Source organism: Daktulosphaira vitifoliae, unplaced genomic scaffold (genome assembly GCF_025091365.1).
Source record: "Daktulosphaira vitifoliae isolate Bord-2020 unplaced genomic scaffold, ASM2509136v1 Scaffold_2, whole genome shotgun sequence".
NCBI lineage: Eukaryota > Metazoa > Arthropoda > Insecta > Hemiptera > Phylloxeridae > Daktulosphaira > Daktulosphaira vitifoliae.
Genome location: NW_026099573.1, coordinates 25,614,392 through 25,636,765, shown reverse-complemented (window position 1 = coordinate 25,636,765; position 22,374 = coordinate 25,614,392). Strand labels below are relative to the sequence as shown.

The following is a 22,374-nucleotide window of genomic DNA, read 5'->3' as shown; positions in this document are numbered from 1 at the left end:
AAAAAAAAAAAAAAAAAACTCATCATAGTAAAATTAATACCTTCTGAGCTTTGCATCGAAGCTAAAACACTTTCGTTAAATTATTTGATTTTGAAGTGAGTTTTATTGATTTTCTAATGCTAAATTTTACATGTTACACTTTTTTCTCAAAATTCAAATTTTTATAGTGTATAATATTTTTAAAATAATATTTTTTTATATTGAAACCTTAGGTAATTTCCTTTTATTTGATATCATTTTTTTTGAAAGACTAACATTCATTCTTTTCTTTTCTTTTCTTTCTTTTTATTTTTGGTTTATTACATTTTATATAATACATTTATGTACCTAGCTAATACTATTATAATGATGAATAAAGGAATACAGATAGAAATGACTAAGAGAAATCTTAAAAGGTTAAATTATATATACAGGATGATTTTTTTATCATAACCCAACTTAATTACTTGCAGAATAATAATAATTTAAACATTTTTTTTTTTCATTATCTTTAGTTACACATTACTCTTGAATTTTTAACTATGTAATACTTTTTAAGTTCATCCCTTATGCCNATTATCTTTAGTTACACATTATTCTTGAATTTTTAACTATGTAATACTTTTTAAGTTCATCCCTTATGCCTTGGAGGGGGGTCAACTTTGTTTTTTTAAATGGTAACACATATTTTTAATTTAATAAAATGTTTGAGTTTTTAATTTAATAGTAAATGGCATTTGAATTTTTAATATAACTTAATTCGTTTATTAGATATAATCATTTAAAGTTTCAAATTTTTTAATTAATATACAGGTATAATACACAAGGGATTACAAATATAGGTAGCTAATTGGTTTTTTATAACATCGATATTAGTAGGTACACAGCATTGTTATTATCATTTGTAGTAATTTGTAGTAACTCATTGTTATGAGTATATAAATACACTAACTGACAATACAGAAATTATATCTATTGATAATAAACAATCCGTGACTGAGACAGCAATGTCATAAAAATCCAATTATCTACTTGTATTTACAATCCCATNAAATGATAATAACAATGCTGTGTACCTACTAATATCGATGTTATAAAAAACCAATTAGCTACCTATATTTGTAATCCCTTGTGTATTATACCTGTATATTAATTAAAAAATTTGAAACTTTAAATGATTATATCTAATAAACGAATTAAGTTATATTAAAAATTCAAATTCCATTTACTATTAAATTAAAAACTCAAACATTTTATTGAATTCAAAATATGTGTTACCATTTAAAAAAACAAAGTTGACCCCCCTCCAAGGCATAAGGGATGAACTTAAAAAGTATTACATAGTTAAAAATTCAAGAGTAATGTGTAACTAAAGATAATAATAAAAAAAAATGTTTAAATTGTTATTATTCTGCAAATAATTGAGTGGGTTATGATAAAAAAATCATCCTGTATACATAATTTTTAATATTATTTTAATTATTTTTGTATAGTGCATTAATTTTTGTTTGTCATTTGTATTCATTAAATAATAAATACTTCGAATGTTATTACATGTGTTATTTAATTAAAGTTATATCTCTATTTTTATTAATTTGTGTGGTAACAATTTAAAGATGATCAATTTTAATTTCAAATAAGTCAAGAGATTTAATCAAGTATAAAAAAAATATGGTTTCGTACATATGATGATATTAATATAATAAAAGAATAAAACTTGTACAAACAATAATAACTATCCAAAATTTAATTTTTCTTATAGTAGGTAGTTAAATAGTGAGGACTAACTTGTGGAGGCAATGTAATATACATGATGAAAATAAAAGCATATCAAAATTGTAGTAGAACATCATAGACTAAGAAAAAATTATTATCAATGCCCTCATGGCTCATGTTATCATTATCACCTAATCCAAGGTTTACAATTGACCATTAGTCATAAGTTAAATCAGAAATCTGATCTAATATTTGTACATTGTATGAATTTATTTTATTGTTAAACTGTTAAGAACCGTGTAACATTTTAACAATATAATTTATTTGTTAGCTAATGGTAAACAGCTGTTTACCATTTACAGAATTTCGAACAAAGAACCACAGAGAATTTTTAAAGAAGTTCGCGAACTATTTTATTTATACATTACTACTAATTTTTTTCGAACTGTGAACTGTTAAGTTACACGTACTGAAACAGTTCATCAAAGTGAATAGTTCAAATGATCTATTCGTTCACGAACTTAACATCTCTAGTACAACACATAAAAATCGTCACCATCTACGATGGTCGATTAGCGCGAGAACAACAAGACACAATAACCACCACGCCATCAACTGGCCATAGCAATACAAAATACAGCGCTCAGCACTGCCTCTCGTGCTAGCGCCCGACAGCCACAGCCTGACTTATCAGACGAATAATAATTTGAACCGTCCATCCATTTCGCCCACCCCTACTCGAGTAGCATTATTTTGGTTCACGGTCGGTTCAAGCGACCCACGAGTGCTGGGAGAGTTCAATGCTCAATAATGAACCGTGTAATTTTTTATAAGTTCTAGGAAAGTTCAGCGTTCAATAAATAACCGAACAATATTTACTAAGTTCTAGGAAAGTTCAACGTTCAATAAATGACCGAGCAATTTTTAGTAAGTGCTGAGACCGTTCAATGTTCAAAATAATTGTACGGATTCACCAAAGTTCTTTCATTATAATGAAAGAATCGTTATAACGGTTATAGACATCCAAATAGTTTTATTCACTTATATTATTATTAGACATATTATCCCTTGATTAGTAAATTAATAAAAAAAACTTTAAAATAATAGTCATAAAATATTTTCATTGAGACTATAGCGCAAATTAAACGTATGAACTTTTGGCGGAATAACCAGACGTGTTCATTAACCGTTGATCATCAGTTTTAGTTCGCGCGATTTTTATTTGTTATTTAATTTTTATTGTGACATTTTTTAAAATCATCAACGATTGATTTACTCTTTTTACAAATTATTTTTTCGAGACATTCGCAATTTTCACAGCGACTCGATAACTTGTCAAGACTGCTTTTTTCCCTGTTCACTCTCACAACATATTTAAATGAAAAGTTCAATAAAATGTAAGTACATTTAATTTAAATTTAGGAGTAAAATAATAAATAGTTATTTTAATTAATTTTAATAATAGCATATATATATTTCTTTAAAGATAATCATACATTTTAGTAACTACATTTATTGTAATTGTAATAGATTCATGTGGTAAATTATATTTTAATTTTTCGCATTTTGTATTAGGATCAATTATACTTATAATACAAAATTATATATTTTAATAAAGTACTATTGTTAGTTATGTAGTTATTAAGTTATTAACGGGCACTTCAAGATTTTCCATGAGCTTAAAATGTTGAACGTTATTAATCATACATCATTGTCGTTATCATCATATCCTTAGCCTTTATCCCAACTATTTGAGTTCGGCTCTAGCTTATTTTAAATCGTCTTATTTATTGATTTTTATTCATACATGTGATACAAATTACTTCTGTATTTCAATATTTAAAATGGTGCATTTTATATATTTTTCAACATTGTATTCATTGAAATACCATCTCTAAAAAACTGTTTATTTTTAATGAAAATCCCTCTATTGTGCTACTCAATAATTTAAATTTATCAAACATTTTAAGATAAAAATAATTGCATCTATTTGAATGAGAATTATATTTCAATACTTCAATTTTTAAATAAATGAAAAGTATTAAGTATAAGGTTTTCACCGTTTAACAATTAACAGAGTTTTACATTAAATAAGATTTGCATCCGACTCATTTTTTAATTATTTGTAACCTTTATACAATTAAATAAACAAGATTTTTACACAAATCAACCAATAAAGGGCACATTTTAATCTATGAGAGACAGGCTTATGTGTAACCTAAGTAATTTTAAGATATAAATAAAACTATTCACAGTAGTTTCCCTTAAACAAAACACAAATCTATATACCTAGGTTGTACCCAATATCCAAAACACAATTATTTTATAACTTAAATAATAACAAAAATAAAATACTTCTAATGAAATATCATGTCAAGTTTACTTAANACTTTTCTGACTTTCACTTTAAAACTTTATACTCTTTTGTATTAAAATATTTTTATTTAAAATAATAAAAAATTATAAATATAGTATATTTGCTATTATATAATAGTAAATTATAAAATTTTTTATACCCAAAGCATAGTTGTTAATTAGTTTTTATAACTTATTATTTTTTTGAATAGGTATATTATTTTAAATAAAATTATTCTTTGGGAGCATGTTTTATTTAACTTGAAAGGTCGTTCTATTGAAGTATACTTATCTTCACTTCTTATTTATATTATTTGGAATACAATTACTAGAGCCTATATTAATACTGGTAAGATACCAACTACTTAAATAATGATTAAACTATAATTGTAACATTGTATATTCATAATTTAATTTATTGGAATTGATGAGTAATTGTTTTTTTCTTTTCAGAAAAATTTTTTGTTGCTTAATTTTGAAACTACAAAGAAAAAATAACTTTTTAATTTATACTACATTTTTCATAGAAAAATTTATTTGAATGATTTTGGGGTGTCGTGTGTACAGATCACGCTATGTTGGTTAAAATATTGTCATTGAATAAGCCATAATGTTTCAAATAATATGAATATTGTTGGTGTAAATCCCAAACAGATTTGCTTCTTTTTATTGCAGTGAAAAAATACTGGTTATATCATAGTACAACTAGTATTTTTATTCTTTTCTAAATAGCAGTTAAAAAATCATTGGATAAAAAAAGATGAAGATGATGCTACAACCTGTATACAGTAGCGATCTTAGTGGTAAATTTTAGGGGGGTGTGAAGTGAATTTTGCCGACAAAGTACTTCATGGATACAAAATTCTACAATTTATTCTAAAAATTCCGTCTTATGATTTTAATAAACTTTGGGGGATATGACATCCCCACGCTCTTCTATGAAATAGTCCCTTCTATACAACATGTTCAATAAATAAAGAAAAACAAGTCAATTGTTACGAACAATAGGAACCCTTATCCTTAATTTTTGAACCCAATTTTTTATATTTGTATATTCTATACAAATATATTTACTAATTATTGTATGTACTAATGTTTGTTTATTTTTTAGATGCTATGTCTGGCCAAATCATAATACCTGAACACGAAAGAACATTTAACAAAATAATAAATAATATTTTTCAGCAATNCATTTAACAAAATAATAAATAATATTTTTAAGCATTCTGGCAATAATAAAGCATCACACCAATAAAATCGTATTGTTTTTTTGTTATTCAATTACATTTTATTTTTTTGTAAATGATTTTTTAAATTTATTTACTTAGATTTTTTCACAAATTTTTTATTAATAAGATAAAACAAAATATAGAATTTAGGAATCAAAATAAAAACAGTAAAAAAAACATGGCTATCTTATGCTATCTTATTGGATGCTACTTATGTGTATTACTCTTNGTATAGCGTTCACCTTGACAGCAACAGTACAGTTTTCTGATTACACGGCCGGATATAACGTACGCGCGCCCATTAGCAAAGCAAAACAGTAATCTATCTATATCATAAAATTCACATTTTGTCACGTTACAATTTAAACAAAAGTATATAAAATAAATGTTTAATTGAAATTGTAAGAGTGGTCTTCATTGGCATTTTTCATTAAACGTTTAATTGCCTCATTATAAATATAATTATAAGAACAGATAAGGATGAAGAAGGGAGCATGATTTCTGAATTTTCTCAAAGAACTTTAAAATTAATTAGCGCTAAAAGAGATGGAGGTCAACTTTACCATCAAGTAAATTTTTTTAAGAATTTAGTACCTAATGGGCCTTTCGGCGATCAGCAAGTGAGGGAAGATTAAGGTATTCGGCAATACGTGAGTATTCATGTTGGGGCTGAGGAATATCTAATACAGATGTGATTGTACATAAATACCCACTACAATTGTACATCTTAGTCAATAATAAAATTATATCTATTTTCTATCGTATTCCAAACCGCCGTCACATACGGTGACCTTTGGACTTTTGATTAAGACAGTACCACGCCTACTAATGTGACTCCAAATACAGATAAAACTGTTTCGCCTATTAAAATTATCAACAATAAAATTGCAAACAAAAACTGCATAAACATGAATTCCAACCTACATCTAATAAAAGATTTTTACCTTCATCATCGTCATCGCTGTCGCCGTCCGCTGATGTCATTAAAAAAACAAAATTTTTCACCACTCCAAGCCGCTATTAGTGTTCTTCTTCATACTATTGATAATGTCAAAAATATCTAAAATGATGACAATATTAATGATACACATTATGATANAAAATATCTAAAATGATGACAATATTAATGATACACAAGTCTACCAGTCAGGAGCACTTAAATACCACCAAACATACACATATGAATGTCGAGTTACCACCTCCTATCTTCATAAAAGGAGTACTACATTTCTCAGATCTATTAAAAAAGTTTACAACGCATCTAAAGGTTCAAACCGCAAAACTGGATAATTGTAGAAAATTAATTCATCTCCTGAAGAAAAATGAAGTTGATTACCCACATATCAGCTTCAATCAAAATAGACATTTAGAGCAGTAATCAGAAACCTCCATCCATTTATGCCAACTACTGGCATTCTTGCAGCAATAGAAGAAATTGGTTTCTCAGCTAGACTTGTAATAAATATTAAACACCACCAAAAAAAAATCATCAGCCAATGTTTTTCATTGACCTAGAGCCCGACCCACACATCACAGAAATCATCAAAATTACAAGACTACTTTATACAAAAGTTAAAATACAAGAACCACATAAACATAATCAAATACTCCAATGCCTAAACTTCCAGTCTTACGGACATACTAGAAGATACTGTTCGTATACTCCCCGTTGTGTAAATCGCTAATTTTCGAAATTTTTAAAAAAATTTTTACTTAAAAACGCCATAACTTTTTCAAACATGAACAAATCAATATAATTTTTTTTTATAGATGTTTGATGTGTTATCTTAAATTAAAGCTAATATAATGTACTTAATTATGAAAAAAAAAAATTTCGGATTTTATTTTGACTTCACGAAGAAAATGGTTACCAAATACAACTTTTATGTCAAAATTGTGGATTTTATATTTTACATTTATTCTTTAAAATGCTATAACTTTTTAATAAATGTATGGATCAATACAATTTTTCATGAGAAGTAGTATTTATATAGACCTTTTATTCGACATACTTTTTTTTTAAATCAGACCAAACAATGGGATTTTTTTTAATAAATATGTTTTGTAGCTATAAGCACTTTATTCACTTTTATTTTATAATACTAATAATTAATGTATAACTAATCTTACCAATTTTGCTATCTGCTCCATGTACTACTATTAAAAAAACCTAGCACCTAGGCTTAACCGTCCTTCAGTGGGTATAGTAAAAAGGTAGTTGTGCTGGTGGCTGACAAGGAGCTACCCGTCAGTCTGCTACTTTTGAGCTAGACTGTGTTGACGGGTCTAAACTCTACCCCTTTAGTAGTGCACTAATTAGAGGGATTGGGGCTGATCAGTTTATCCAACGGGAGGACTTGAGAAGAGCTCGAATGACGAACTCGTCGTCAATATATATATATATATTTAAAAACATTAATAAATTTGTGTTAAACTTTTGTGTCTACGTTGGGGCACTACCGACGTACGACAACTCTTATTTTAATTTAGTAGTTAAGTTTATACAGCATTTTGAAGTTTGTTAAATTTTTGTTTTAATTATTGTTTTCGTAACAATATTAAACATATATTTAAAGTAATCAAAGGAATTTAAAAATAAATTCCTTTATGTTTAAATTGTAAACAATATTTTTCCTTGTTAAATTTTTTTCTTCCATCTTTATAATTTTTATGCAAGCAGTATAATTAAATAAAAACCTAGAACAGGGGTCGCGGCACAGTGGTGACGTGGTATAGTTGGATCAAGTATAATGATATCTGACAGTGATTAAAATCACTATAAAAAAACCGCTTCGATGCAAATCTTTAGATAGTGCTTACTTTTAAAACATTGGTGGATTATTCCAAAAGCTACATGATCTGCTATTTCCTTATTAATATCCTGAATGAAAAAGGGATTATTAAAAAATATTATTTTTCATAAAAAAATTGTGTTGAACCATACACTATTCAATAAGTTATAAACGTAAAAAATAAAAACGAGAATTTTCACACAAAAATAGTATTCGGTAGCCATTTTTACCATGAAAACAAAATAAAGTCCGAAATTTTATTTTTATTTAATAAAGTACATTACATTAGCTTTAATTTAAGATATATATAAAAGTGTTAGACTTCCTGGAACACTTTTAAAAATTAAGTTGAAAAAGTAAATTTTTTGTGAAAAAATTGTTATTTTGAATCCCCCCCAGTAAGCAGTTAAAGGATAAGATTTATAAAAAATGTATACCAAATGATAGTTAATGACATCGTGCATCCATAAAAAAAATAATTATATTGATCTATACATCTCTCAAAATGTTATAGCATTATAAAGTTAAAAATATAAAAAAGAATTTTTTTTACTAAAATCGTATTTGTTTTATTAACTTTGATGTCTGTTTATACCATGAAAATAAAATGAAGTCCAAAATTTTTTTTTCTATAATGTATATTACATTAGCTTTAATTTAAGATATATATAAAAGTTTCAGACTCTCCGGAACACTATGTGACGTAAAATGTGTGTCGTCGCTGTCAAGTGGTTTTGTTCAAATGTGTTTTGGCCGGTGGTCGAATTTGTCTCCAGCCATCTACTTATTTTTTGCGTATATTGAACATCTCATGGCTGCCTAACTTTTACTTTTGGCCATGGCGATCGAGCCATGGGTGAAGATTTATTTGTTGGCTACGGCCTGGGCATCATGATAATATAATTTGGTAACTTTGTACAGCATTCCCGTTTTTCTTTATTTTCGACCATTTCATTGTTTCTTCTATTCGTGCATTGTCACGAGGTTTCTTTCAAAATGACATCAATATATTTTAAATATTTTAATATGATTATTCTATCTGATTTCTTGGCACATTTGCTCATTGACTATTGGTAAATTAGTTTAAAATATCATTTTCGTCCATCCGGTAATTATTTTGGGTCATGTTGAGTGTAATAAAACCTCACATGTGTTGGACCAATTTAGACGTATTTAGCAGTCTCAAGGCTCGGTATAAAAGGCCTAGATCTATATTGACCGATGTCAAGTTCTTCGTTTGAGCATTATTGCAATGATAACCATTTTATTTTATTCAATATTGGAAAGTACGCTCCTAGCCCTTGGTCAAATCGAACAGTCAATGCAGCAGTGTCAGAGATTATTTTCTCCCTCATGTCCCTTTTATTTTATTTGTCCTTTAGCTCATTTAATATTTTGTAATAATTTTAACTATGACTTGAAATATGTTATGTAAAAGAATTTGTAATTTTATTTTATTTTGAACATTTGTAACTGACATTATTTTATTGTACTTCGGGCATCATTATTTTATTTAAACTCATTATATAAAATAGAACATCATCGCCTATACTACTCGTCTACCAGTTTTTAATTCCTTTTCCCCTAGATTTAAGGTAAAAACTTAGTAAATTAAAACAACAAATGTGTCAGTTATATTTAAAATTCCACTATGCTCCGGTCTGGTAAAGCCTCGGCTAGTGGTGGATCCAACTTCGTTTGGGTTTATGTGCTTCATCGGTGAAAGCCTTACGGTTAGAAGTCGGTGAATGTCACAACTTTCAAAAGTTAATTTGAAATTGTTAATTTTTTGTAAAAAAGTTGTCATTTTAAATTCTCCTCTATGGGCAGGTAAAGGATCAAATTTATAAAAAAAAATATACTAAATGATAGGTAAAGATATCAAACATCTATAAAAAAAATATATTGATTTGTTCATGTTTGAAAAAGTTATAGCATTTTTAAGTAAAAAAATTTTTAAAAATTTCGAAAATTAGCGATTTTTAAATTTGTAATTTTTTTTGAGATTTTCCCCATTTACAGGGAACGAGGGAAATTTGTTCAATTTTTAAGGGTAATTTATTTGAGTATAGACGATTTGTGATCTCTTGACGTATCGTTGAAAGAAATAGGTTCTGTGAGAAAAACTACTAGAGCTGAGAAAAAGTGGTAACAGACACAAAAAAAAAAAAAAAACACATAATAGTAATATAAATACCTTCTCAGATTCGCATCAAAGCTTTGTGACAGTCATAAACATATACTCTTTCTCAGCTCTTATTTTATTATATAGTATATTATTCTCAATGATACATTAATAAAAGTAACGTTAAGAAACATTACCCATAAAATTTGAAAATTGTTCCCTCGTTCTCCTCCAAAATAACCTAAAAAGTATCATTTTGAAAATTGGTAAATTTCTCATTATTAAAATTTTTTTTCTTAAATCTCTTTATATATATATTTTTTTATATATTTTTCTTAAATAACTTTTTAAAAAATAAACATATGAAAATAATAATATTTTAATCTAATTAAATACTTTATATCTTATGTATTTTCCTTTTTTTTCCGGAAATATTGCGTCTTTTATAAATATGTTAAACTAAAACTTGTGCTGTATAATATAAGTTTAAAAATGATTTTCCTGGTGAGTTTTCTTTTATATGTAAACTGCCTTTTTTGCTTGTCAATGAATTTAGTATATTAAAAATAATGAACTGTCCAATGGCTTATAATAAACTATAATTTCAATTTCATAACTGAAATAATAATTAACTCACGAAGGTCGGAAAATCTAATTAAGAAAGTTGACTTTCTTTTCTTTTCTTTATGATTTTTTAATAAATCCGTTATTACATTAATATCATTTTGGTATACGTTTATCATAGTGATAACGAAATATTCACTACTTTATAATTTATCAGTAAAAATTAAAATAAAATATATCATGAAGAATTTTCTTAATATAATTATTATTTTAAGAGAAATCGAATGGATTATGTTAAAAGAATCCTTCTGTATGCAAGAACTTTATAATTTGTTTTAAATTCTCTATAAAATTAAAGTATAAAATTATCAAGTATAAATTTCATACTAAATTTAATTACTAAAATTAGTATTTATTCATGTTTTATACCTATAGACCATAAAACTAGTAATTAAAGCAATAAGAGTTGATGTAGCTTTTCACCGACTGTGTACCCACAGAATTATTACAAATATTAATATTCAAACGACGCCTAAATTATACAGAAGTTATAAGAGTAGTGAGCCGGGGAAGTTGCTCACTCGTGTCTCTCGATATCAGCCATCCACGCATCAATATGACAACCGGTTGTCATCGGGTATCTCCCCGCCCTTGACACCGTGTCTTAGTCACCGCCAACTGTGTATTGCGTTCTGTCTCGTTCCGACAATCATCTTAACCGTTACTTATCCTTTTTTTTGGTTATCTAGTGTTTTAAAACATAAACGATTCTTTTTTTTTTTCTGTTCTAATTTGCCAATCTGGATTTTCAATAATAAAATAATAATTCAATAATAATATTTTCTATAATTATAACAATAATATTGAATTGAATTTGTAAAAAGTAATAATTAAGGTTCTTCTTATAGAGATATTGTAAATGATTCAACTAGTAAGTACCTGTAATAATACACTGAGGCAACGAAGAGGCGGTGGCCATCTCACGAATACCCTGTAATGTGGTTATGTATAAGGTCCGAACTAGTTATAATAATTAATTGAAGTTTAAAGATTAATATAATTATTTGATCTATTGCTTTATCGTTCTATACTCAGATTATTAATTCTAAATAATTGAATTATAAGATAATATAAGTATTGACTCTTAATGATTTAAAGTCTTACCTGAAGATTTTTCTTGTTTTAATAATAACTTTTGACAATATCAGGTTATAATAAAATAACACGAACTCAAATGTTTAGTTCATAAATTAACAATTAAGAATTTCACAATGATGATTACGAACTTGGCGTATCAATGTCGAAAGCACGATTCGACCAGCTCAATGAATATTTAGAGACAGACTCTCCTCAAGCCTTCAGCACTCAGCCCTTTTATAGTATTTTTTTTTATCCCCGCACAATAATCATTGTGTCATTCTCGCAATGTTGCTATTTTATTGACAAGTCATCATAAAATATATGAATTAATACATTAAATACATAAATACATGCGAATAATACACAAATCATTTCGACACTTCATATAATATTATTATAGTTAGTTAAAAAGGGCTGACAAGTATAATTTGTGAATTTTCTCAAAGTAAAAACAAACATGTTATTCTAAGCTTATGAATATAATTTATAAATAAAAGTGTTAATAATTTTTAAATGAACGACCATTATTGTGGATACAAACAGAGCAGTCCTCTGTTATATCATATTGTGATAGTGTCGAGTGTATTATGACACCACTAAATCCTAAACTACTGAAATGCTCATATTTATGATATACTAAGTGATTGAATTTTAGATAAATTGATTATATATTTAAATTTTTTTGAGAATTTTTGTTAATAAAAAACATCATTTTATAAAGATATTATATATTATATATTATATTTTATAAATATAATTATTATTATTTTATATGATTACATCTAATGATATTCATCTTGCTCTAAATTTATTTTACACCCTGGACATTTTATTGTACATTGTTTGTTGTTCTTATTATAACACCCCAAACAAACTTTATGATTGCAAATATACGTTCGTTCTTTAGATGTTAGATCAAATGTACCAGCTACAGAATTGCAATCGACACACATTTCATTATCATCTTTCTGATTACCTACAGCCCATAAAGTAAAAAAAAAAATGTAAAATTTGTATAAAAAATCACTTTTTTTCGTATGAATTATAGTAATCTTTTTATAAATACATTTGGCATTTCTCTAGAAATAAATATGTCAATAACATCTGAAATACTGGTCAAAGTACAGTTGTTATTGACCAGTAATTTTTTTAATTAGATCATTATTTATTAAATACGCTAGTTAATAATTGGTATTACTATTTGAGAAATTAAAATTGACACCCTTATAAGGTATAAAGAACGAACAAAAAAAAATTTTGTAATTGAAAAACTGAGAGAAATATTGAAATAATTGAAACAAATATAAAAATTATTAATGATATTTTTATTTTTCGATTAGTTAAGTTGTTCATGATAAGTGAATTATCTTGTATATCATAAAACTAGTCTTCTTCTTCTTACTCGCCTTATTCCCAACTACTTGGGGTCAGCCACCCTTATCCTAAACTTCCAATTGACACGATCTTCCACATCCCCTACGCTCTCAGCTGTCCTCATATCGCATTTAATAACATCTCTCCATCTCTTTTTTAGTCTTTCTTTACCTCTTTCTTCAACAATCATTTCTAAAACTGTTCTTACGGCTTCTGATTCTTCTCTTCTCATCTTATCCACGTTTGACAAATACACCTATACTCCCTCTTATATGCTCTTTCCTTATCCTATCTTTTCTAGTCACTCCACTCATTCATCTAAACATTCTCATCTCTGCTACACTCATTCACTGCTCTACTTTCTTATCAACCGCCCAACACTCTGTACATCATAAAACTAGTAATCAGGATATAATTAAGAATTTTTGACGCTGTTTTTAAAATAATCCAACAAATCCTTACGAAAATTTAACATTATCTACAGATTTGCATCGAAGCATTTTTTACGATAGTGATTTTAATAAATAATGTAAAATCCATATTACTTTTGTCAACCTTAATTATAAACTTTCATATTTGTTATAATAATTAATTCAAACCATAGAAATAAATTCAGTATGTCGCCCCTTATATCCGTATTTTTATTTATTTAAATTAATTTAATACATTGACGTCGACAAGGTATAATATAATTCATCAACTAATAACGAGTCCATCTGGATATCAAGGTAAGTGTAGTCAGAAGATATGCACGATATTTATGTAATATTAAGAAATAGTATCGAGTGGGTAAAAGGTAGGATGAAGATGATATGAATCTAAACCAATTCATATAACTTAAACTCCTTTCCCATCATCACCTTCCCACTTCTGCTTTTCTTTTTATTACTTATTAGACAATCAGTCTAAAATGTACAATGAGTTCATAATATCTCATGGAATACAAAAATAATATGGCTTGAAGGAACAAAGGAGTACATTAGAAGTTGGAAAATTGGAACGTTCGGTGATTGATTTCACCACGTATTTGTTGTCTCGTGTTGTTTTTGTGTTTTATTTAATAAACATTGTAAATGTATGTATATTCAAGGATGCTTGAACATAGTTATAGTGACCATTATCAGTAATGAATAATTAATTGAATTACTTAATTGTAGGAATTGATGCACAAGGTTTGGTAAAAATAGTATAATTAATCGCATTCTCCAACTGTGGGAAAAAACGTAGGGATTAAACAAAATTATATAAGCCGCGTTAACTTATTTACATAAATCGAACGGTAATAACAGTAAATTAACTAGGTGGGAACTACAACTAGGTGACCAAAATTGCCCTACATCAGACTTGTTCGGCAATCATAACGACAAACATTATGCCGCACTCCCTTGTCGACAAGGATAACCAGACAATAATTTAATACAGACATCAACAACGCAACCGCCAACGCATACTGCCATTCTTTATAATATTTACGTCAGCAAAAAAATAAATGACACGATCTGAAGTCGAGTTTTATGGTGGCAGAGGACAAGCGTGACAAAATAACGATATGTTTCTCTCTTCCATCAAACAAAAAATTTAAACACACCTTCTCCATTTAGGATAAGAAAAAGTGTTTTAAAAATAAAAATCAATTTTCTTAATAGGCAAACCCTATATTAAAATTAATTTATTTAACAAAACACGATGCATTATTAACCGAGCAATTCATACTTCTTGAAATTTAAAACTATAGTTCGTGTTACGGAATCACTTTAACAAGCAAACCGGATATCCCCATCCGTACTCATCCTAGGAAAGGAAGGAAAATGGCTGAGTGACTAGTTAGTACAACACATAGACATAACTATGAATCTATTCCACACATTATTTATGTCTCCCTCGACATTCCACATCTTTTTCTCTTTTATCGTCTTTACAAACTATTTTTCATTTTCCTCTTTCAGTTTCCAACACCGGATCTTCGATTTTTCTCCCGTGTTCCTTCTGTTTTTGCATATTCCCTTTCTAGTATATCACAACTTCATTATCATTAGACTATGTTGTGTAGTTAAATTCTCGCCTGTTATAACTTTACAAACTTTCATTCGCTTTACGCTCTCTCTCTTCCACATAAAATAATCAATCTGTGATCTAATACTACCACTTTTATAAGTTTTTTAATGTTCTCCCCTCTTTCTAAAATAAGTATTAATCACAGCAAGATCACACAATACCGCAAAATCCATGATTCTTTCTCCAGCCTCATTCCTCCCATTAAAACTATACCCTCCAATGGAGGGTTGGGTTGGGTTGGAGGGCCTCCATGTACTCTCTCATATCCTCTCCTCTCATCACCTACATGTCCATTCATATCTCCACCTATCACCGCATCCTAATTTCCAGGTACTCCTTGCATCACCTCATCCATTTCTCTCCAAAATACTTCCTTGTCTATTTTATCACATTCCACTCATGTTGCATATGTACTTATTATATTTAGCACTTTTTCCTTGAATATGAATTTTACGACTGTAATCCTGTCACTTTCCCTAGCTACTTCAGCTAATTTGCTTTTCATCTCCTCGTCCATTATTATCCCTACATCACTCTTTGTACTAAACTTACCTGAGTATATTATTTTATAAATGTCACCTATTTTTTTCGATTTTTTTCCTTTCCACTTAGTTTTCTGCACGCAATAAATGTTAAATTTTCTGTTGTCTACTTATACCAGTTAATATACAATCATTCCAAGTACATATTCTTACTTTGTATCTATATTTCTCCTTTATACACGAGTCCAGCCTAAATTTAAGTGGCAATGTCCCTACACCGTTGATGCTACAAATGTTGGGTAGACCTGTTCACATGACTAGTAAAACAGCAACCGCCCAAGTTGTCCGGTTGGTATCAAACACTTTGTTCCTTAGGCCTTCTCCGTTTTTAACTACTTTATAGTCTCTCTTCTGTTGTCCCGTGTACATCTGAGATGGGACAATTCGCCTAAGTTTTGTTTGGGACTCCTCATAGTTTTAGTTTTAGTTTTAGTTATTATCGAGGTGGACATAATGCCCATGCACTCAGACCTGTTGGTCCATTGTGCGCACCTCATACCGAATTGTCTTGATTCGGTTTACCCACCTAAGTGTTATTACCAAAGTGTTAATACATTACCAACCATAAAGTCACCTCTAAAGCAGGACTACTCATACTTTTTGACAAAAATTTTACGCCAGTTGTCGACCTGACGCAACCTCATTAGTCGCCTTTTACGACTGGCAAAGGGGCTGTGGAAGTATTTTTAACCACAAGAAAATAGGTACAACTAAATAACAATTATAATTAGTTATAGATTTAGCTTTAGGATGAAATTACCTTGTTTAAAAGAGTTGATTTTTACTGGCGTTCTACGATTTTCTAACGGAGGAACTTCTAATTCATCATCACTGCTTATTATTATTATGTCTTCTAATTAAATGTATTATATATGAATTATAAAATCTTATATACACCAATGTGGATAGGGGATACACTTAATACTAGTACAATTAGTACTATTATAAACATAATTTTCAAAATATTTTTAGCGTGCTAATTTATTATTTATTCATTTGGGAATTATATTACCCCGGGCATTTAATTCTGTCAAATGGTCTTTTTTATTTTGTTAATCAACATTTTTCTACTTAGTTTTCTAAATTTATTTTTTGTTCAAATTTTAGTACCACCCGGGATAATTGCACCCAGTATCCTCCTCTCTAAATTCGGCTCAATGTAAAGTATATTACTTGGTTTGAATTCTATAAAAATAATATCAATAACACATTCAAATAACTTTAAGATTTGTTTATTTAAATCAAAATAGTAACGTCTCAGGACACGCTGACAATGATCTATATCGGCGACAAAGCTGTGACTTCGTCGTCGACATGGAACACAATACCATCTCTGGAGCTTTGTATGCAGATCGTTTTTATTTGATTGCCTTCACAAAAAAGAAGTATTTACTATAAAAACTATTTACTAGATATACTACTTGACATAATATGACCAATTTGTAAAAAGCTCATTAATTAATATACTTATTTAAATAATTATTAATTAAATAGAAAAAAAGTACAATTCGCCAGGTTATTCTAAGCGTAGAGTTAGATGATTTTGAACGGTTCGAATCGATATATATTAGATTAATTTAGGTAATGCTTAAAAAAGTAAATACAACAAATTTGGAATAAATACACCAGTAGCCTAGATTCTACCAGACCAGAGCATAGTGATTAAATTAATGACACAACTGATATTTTAAAATTGTTCTAAGGGAAAACGAATAAAAAACTGGTGAACTAGTAGTATGGGCGATGATGTATTTATGTGAGAATTCAATTTAGTTAAATAATAACAAATTTAAATTAAAATAAAACAATTATTATTAAGTAAAATGAGATAATGTCAAATACATTTGTAGAATTGTTTAAAATAATTAAAAACAAAATTACAAATTCTTTAATAAATCATATATCATGCCATGATTAAAAAAAAAATCACAAAACATAAATAATATAAAGGATAATTAAATAGAATAGGCATTAGGGAGAATAACTAACTCTGGCACCGTTGGATTGATTAGGTCTATTGGGCCAGGAGATTAATTGTATTTAACACTATAGAATATACTAACATAGTTATCATTGCAATAAAGCTCAAACGGACAATTGACATCGGTCAATAGGGATGTAGGCCTTTTATACCAAACCGTAAGACTGCAAAGCACGTCTCCATTGGTCAATCAAATGTGATGTCTTATTACATTCAACATGAAAAAATAGTTAACTAACTAATATATGAGAGAATTATAATGGAAATAAAAGGTATTCATTTATATCTTATTATTTAAATTTTTAAAACTATTTAACAATTTTTAATTATGAATATATATTAGAACACAATAACATGAAATATATAAAATTATATATTTGTGACAAACAGCTCCTTAATATTAAAGGGGGATTGCCTGTTACTGTGGGCGGTGTTGTTTATTTGTATAAAAACAAAAATAAAGAAAATGAGAGGAGATTAGAAAAATAGGTACACCTGATTATATGCATATACAAATACGACTATATACATTAGAGTTCTGCAAATAAAATTTTAAAAAATATAAAGAGAAGTGGGAGGATAACTTACATAATAAATAATGTTAATCTTATAATATGATAGATATGACAGAATGAAAATAAATTAACGACTTTTCTGAAGACGGCTTGATGAGATCGGAGATAGTGGCAAAGTGACTTATAATGAAAGTAAACTAATAATGAACGAAAATAAAAAAAACTATAAGTGAATGTGAATTAGTAATTGCACGGCTGTCGATTACTAGAGATGTGAACGTGTGTACCGTACGTACAAAAAGGGAACTATGACGCTCGCTGAGGAAGGGACGACGGACGACCGTAGCGCGAACGCGTTCGAACCGGTCATACACGTGCGCGAGGACAGGTATCATCTATTGCCACACTCTACCCAACACTTGTATATTCAATTACTTCTAATTATAAAAGGGAACAAAAAAAATGAACACCACAATTTTCGAGGATAGTGAAAAAAATGTCTTACTAGAGCCTCATAATTCAATTTATGATCTGAGACCACTAAATCCAAGTTAAGATAGTGCTCATATTAATGATATACTGAGTGATTGATTTTTATGTAGCAGGATTATATTTTATAAATTTAATTATTATTATAATTATTATAAGAGTATAATTATAATTATCATTATACTTATACTCCTAATTTTACTTCACTATAATTATACATTGGACAATGTATTTTTCTTATTTTTATTCTCATTTTACCGATGAGGATAATATTTATGATTCAGAAATTGAGGACACGTATTTGATATAACACGAGTTCCCTCTACTCTTTACACTGAAGACACGGATTAAGCAATTCGGTTGTAATTAATTTTTTTAAATCTTCCTGATACCTATGTATTTTGTGCGAGGCAGGTAGACCGTATGACGGCTATTTGTGCACCGCACTAGAATACTGTTTTATTTTTGGCCGGAGAAGCGGCATTAAACGAAATAGTTAAACTCAATTAAAACAAATAATAAATAATATTAAAAAATAATATAAAACTCAGCTGAAAATATGAAGTTGATAGTGATGAGTGGACTGTATGAGATCTTGTTGTAATGGTGTCAAACATCTCAGTGTCACGAGTCAGAGTGTAGATGCAGGCACGTAATAGCTGCTGAAAACAGACGGCGGAAAAGTGACTATAGCTATGAAATTATTTAGAGATGGTCAGTAGGGTGGAACGAAATATTGAAAATGTTGATAATTAAATTCTAATAGAAAAAAAAGTTGCAGTTTAGTCTCCTGATTATAGAAAAAAAATTTTTTTTAATATTTCAGGTTCCGCAAGAGGGTTGAAAATTTGACTATGAGGGTAATTTTTTTGTTTTTGTCACTGATATTTAATCTATACTATTCACAGGTAAAATTATCGAACTAAACTTGTAAAACTAAATTTTTACTTTAAAAAATGTTATTAGAAAAAGGTCGTATCTATAATACTTTAGTTTTTAATTTTAGTTATTATGGAGGTGGACATAATGCCCATTTACTCAGACTTGTTGGTTCATTGTACGCACCTCATAAATCATTAACTTAGTCCTCACTTAGTCATTAAAACCGTTGAAATCGTTTTAATTAGTTTATTTAAATATTGCAGACGAAATATTCAACATACAATAAAAATGTTTAAATAAAGACGTTATGCAATATTATTTGTATGTAAACCATCAACTTAAACCCGATTCAAAAGAGCCAAGTGTAAGCTCTATAGCTGAAATTGTAGCATCTCACATAGAAAATATTTGGCCCAAAACATCAATACTAATAGTATCATACACGTTAGTATTACAATTAATTAAAACGTACCATAACAAGTATCGAAATATACTAAAATCAGTAAAGGAAAGGGGATAATGTGTCACGTATAAAAATAAAGTGGAAAAACTCCAAATTCAAGCAAGAAATAGTCTTTTTTACATTGCGGCATGTAAATGTGATGATTTTAGTACATATTGTAAGGTTTCAGCCAAACAGAGGGCCTACTAATTACCCACTGCCCAGGGGGAACACTGGACAGTGACCTAGTAGCCGCGCCAAATAAGATAGTACTTGCTAACGGAGCTACTAGGTTTTTTATAAAAACAGAAAAAACAAATATTAATAAAAATGAGGGAAAAGTATAGAGAGAAAAAAAGAGGCCATGTATAATATAACAACATTTTTTTAATTATTTAATTAAAAAATTTATAATTACTATTTTAGATATAAATATATTCATATAAAAGAAGAAAGAAAAAAAAAAGGATGTGCTTGATACACAAATTAAAAAGGGGGTAAAAGGGGGGTTTATTGACGTTGTACTTATTGTTGTTTTTGATTTTGAGGAGTGCCGGCCCACCACCGGCCATAGTTGTGTCTCACATCGTTATCATCATTAGCATCATCATCTTGACGTTTTGTTTAAATAAAAAAAACGGAGGACAAAAAAAATATGAACAGCCGGGTTGATACAAGTCGACAGTAGATCCACTCGACGTTTTATTTTAATAAAAAAAACGGAGGACAAAAAAAATACAAAAAAAAACGTGGTTTTCAAAATAAAATTATATAAAGAAAACACGAGTTGTCGCCTAGACGGTATAGGTGAGAAAAAAAATCTGTCGTAGCGGCATTTGTGTAGTGGCCGGTGATCGTGACGCCGGGTGGTGGTGGTGCCTACTTTGAACACGTTCATTGAGGGGACATTACAATATTGGTACAGGTGCACAGTGTACGGTCAGCTGATGATGACAGATATCGGACCGGTTGACAAGTGGAGGTTATCATATACAAAATTATTAAAATACTTTACACCTACTGCACACACATCTAATTGATAAGATTTAAATATATAAAAAAACTCATATAAATTCTGCAACATTACAATGTACACGTGAACAATTTTTCGTCAATACACCAGCCATCTTTAACAAATAAATAACACGCGTTCCGCATAAAATTAACTAAATACGACTCTAAACGAATACACAGCGATATCAAATGCAAAAGCAAGTTCATTTATTGCAGTGACAATGAAATATTACCGTATCACAAACTTATTAAGATAAGATAGATCATAAATAGAATAACCCAGTTATCATAAGAAAACAATATTACTATAATTCAAATGCCTTGTGTAACTTCTTAATTTTAAACTAAACTAGTGAAATTTTATAAGTGATATATAGGAACTAAAATACATATGTTCCCAACTATTAGAAAGTTAAAAATCAAAATTTAGTTTTTCAATCCAAACTGTTACTCGATAGTAACAACTGTGTTTGATAAAAAATATGATACACACAACATAAATTATAAACAATTTTTATAAAAACATTTTTATTGTATGTTGAATATTTCGTCTGCAATATTTAAATAAGTAAGTTTTCAGCCAAAACAGAGGGCCTACTAATTACCCACTGCCCAGGGGAAACACTGGACAGTGACCTAGTAGCCGCGCCAAGCAAGATAGTACTTGTTGACGGAACAACTAGGTTTTGATAAAAACAAAAAACAAATATTAATAAAAATGAGGGAAAAGTATAGAGAGAGAAAAATAAAAGAGGCCATGTATAATATAATAATATTTTTTAATTAATGATTAAAATTTTATAATTATTATTTTAAATATATATTTTCATAAAGGAATAATAATAAAAAAAAAGAAGCAAAAAAGAGGTGCTATATAAACAATATTAATAATGGGTAGAACAGGGGAGTTTCATGTTATACTTGTTGCTGTTGATCTTGAGGAGAAACGGGCCACCACCGGCCATAGGTCACCTCACATCACCACCATCATTGACATCTCAACGTTTTATTTTATTAGAAAAAAAACGGAGGACAAAAAAATACAAAAAACGTGGTTTTCACAACAAAAAAAAAACGGACAGACAACTTGTCGCCTCGGTAGTATAGATGAGAAAAAATTCGTTGTCGCGGCATTTGGATAGTGGTCGGTGATCTTGATGTGGCCGGGTGGTGGGGGGGG

The 22,374-nt window shown here is 28.6% G+C and overlaps 2 protein-coding genes across 2 annotated transcripts in view; both read right to left on the bottom strand.

Moving 5' to 3' along the window:
* LOC126897466 (uncharacterized) overlaps positions 1–22,374 on the bottom strand; it is a 169,952-nt gene that overhangs the window by 90,337 nt on the left and 57,241 nt on the right. The gene's annotated exons all lie outside the window — the stretch shown is intronic.
* The window catches only part of LOC126897474 (uncharacterized), an 18,441-nt gene continuing 8,748 nt past the window's right edge, over positions 12,682–22,374 (bottom strand). Inside the window, exons 4-5 of the mRNA XM_050671115.1 lie at positions 16,632–16,724; positions 12,682–12,876 (exon numbers count right to left, since the gene is read on the bottom strand). Of these exons, the coding sequence (XP_050527072.1) occupies positions 12,683–12,876; positions 16,632–16,724 (287 nt within the window). The 3' untranslated portion in view covers position 12,682. The remainder of the gene's footprint in view (positions 12,877–16,631; positions 16,725–22,374) is intronic.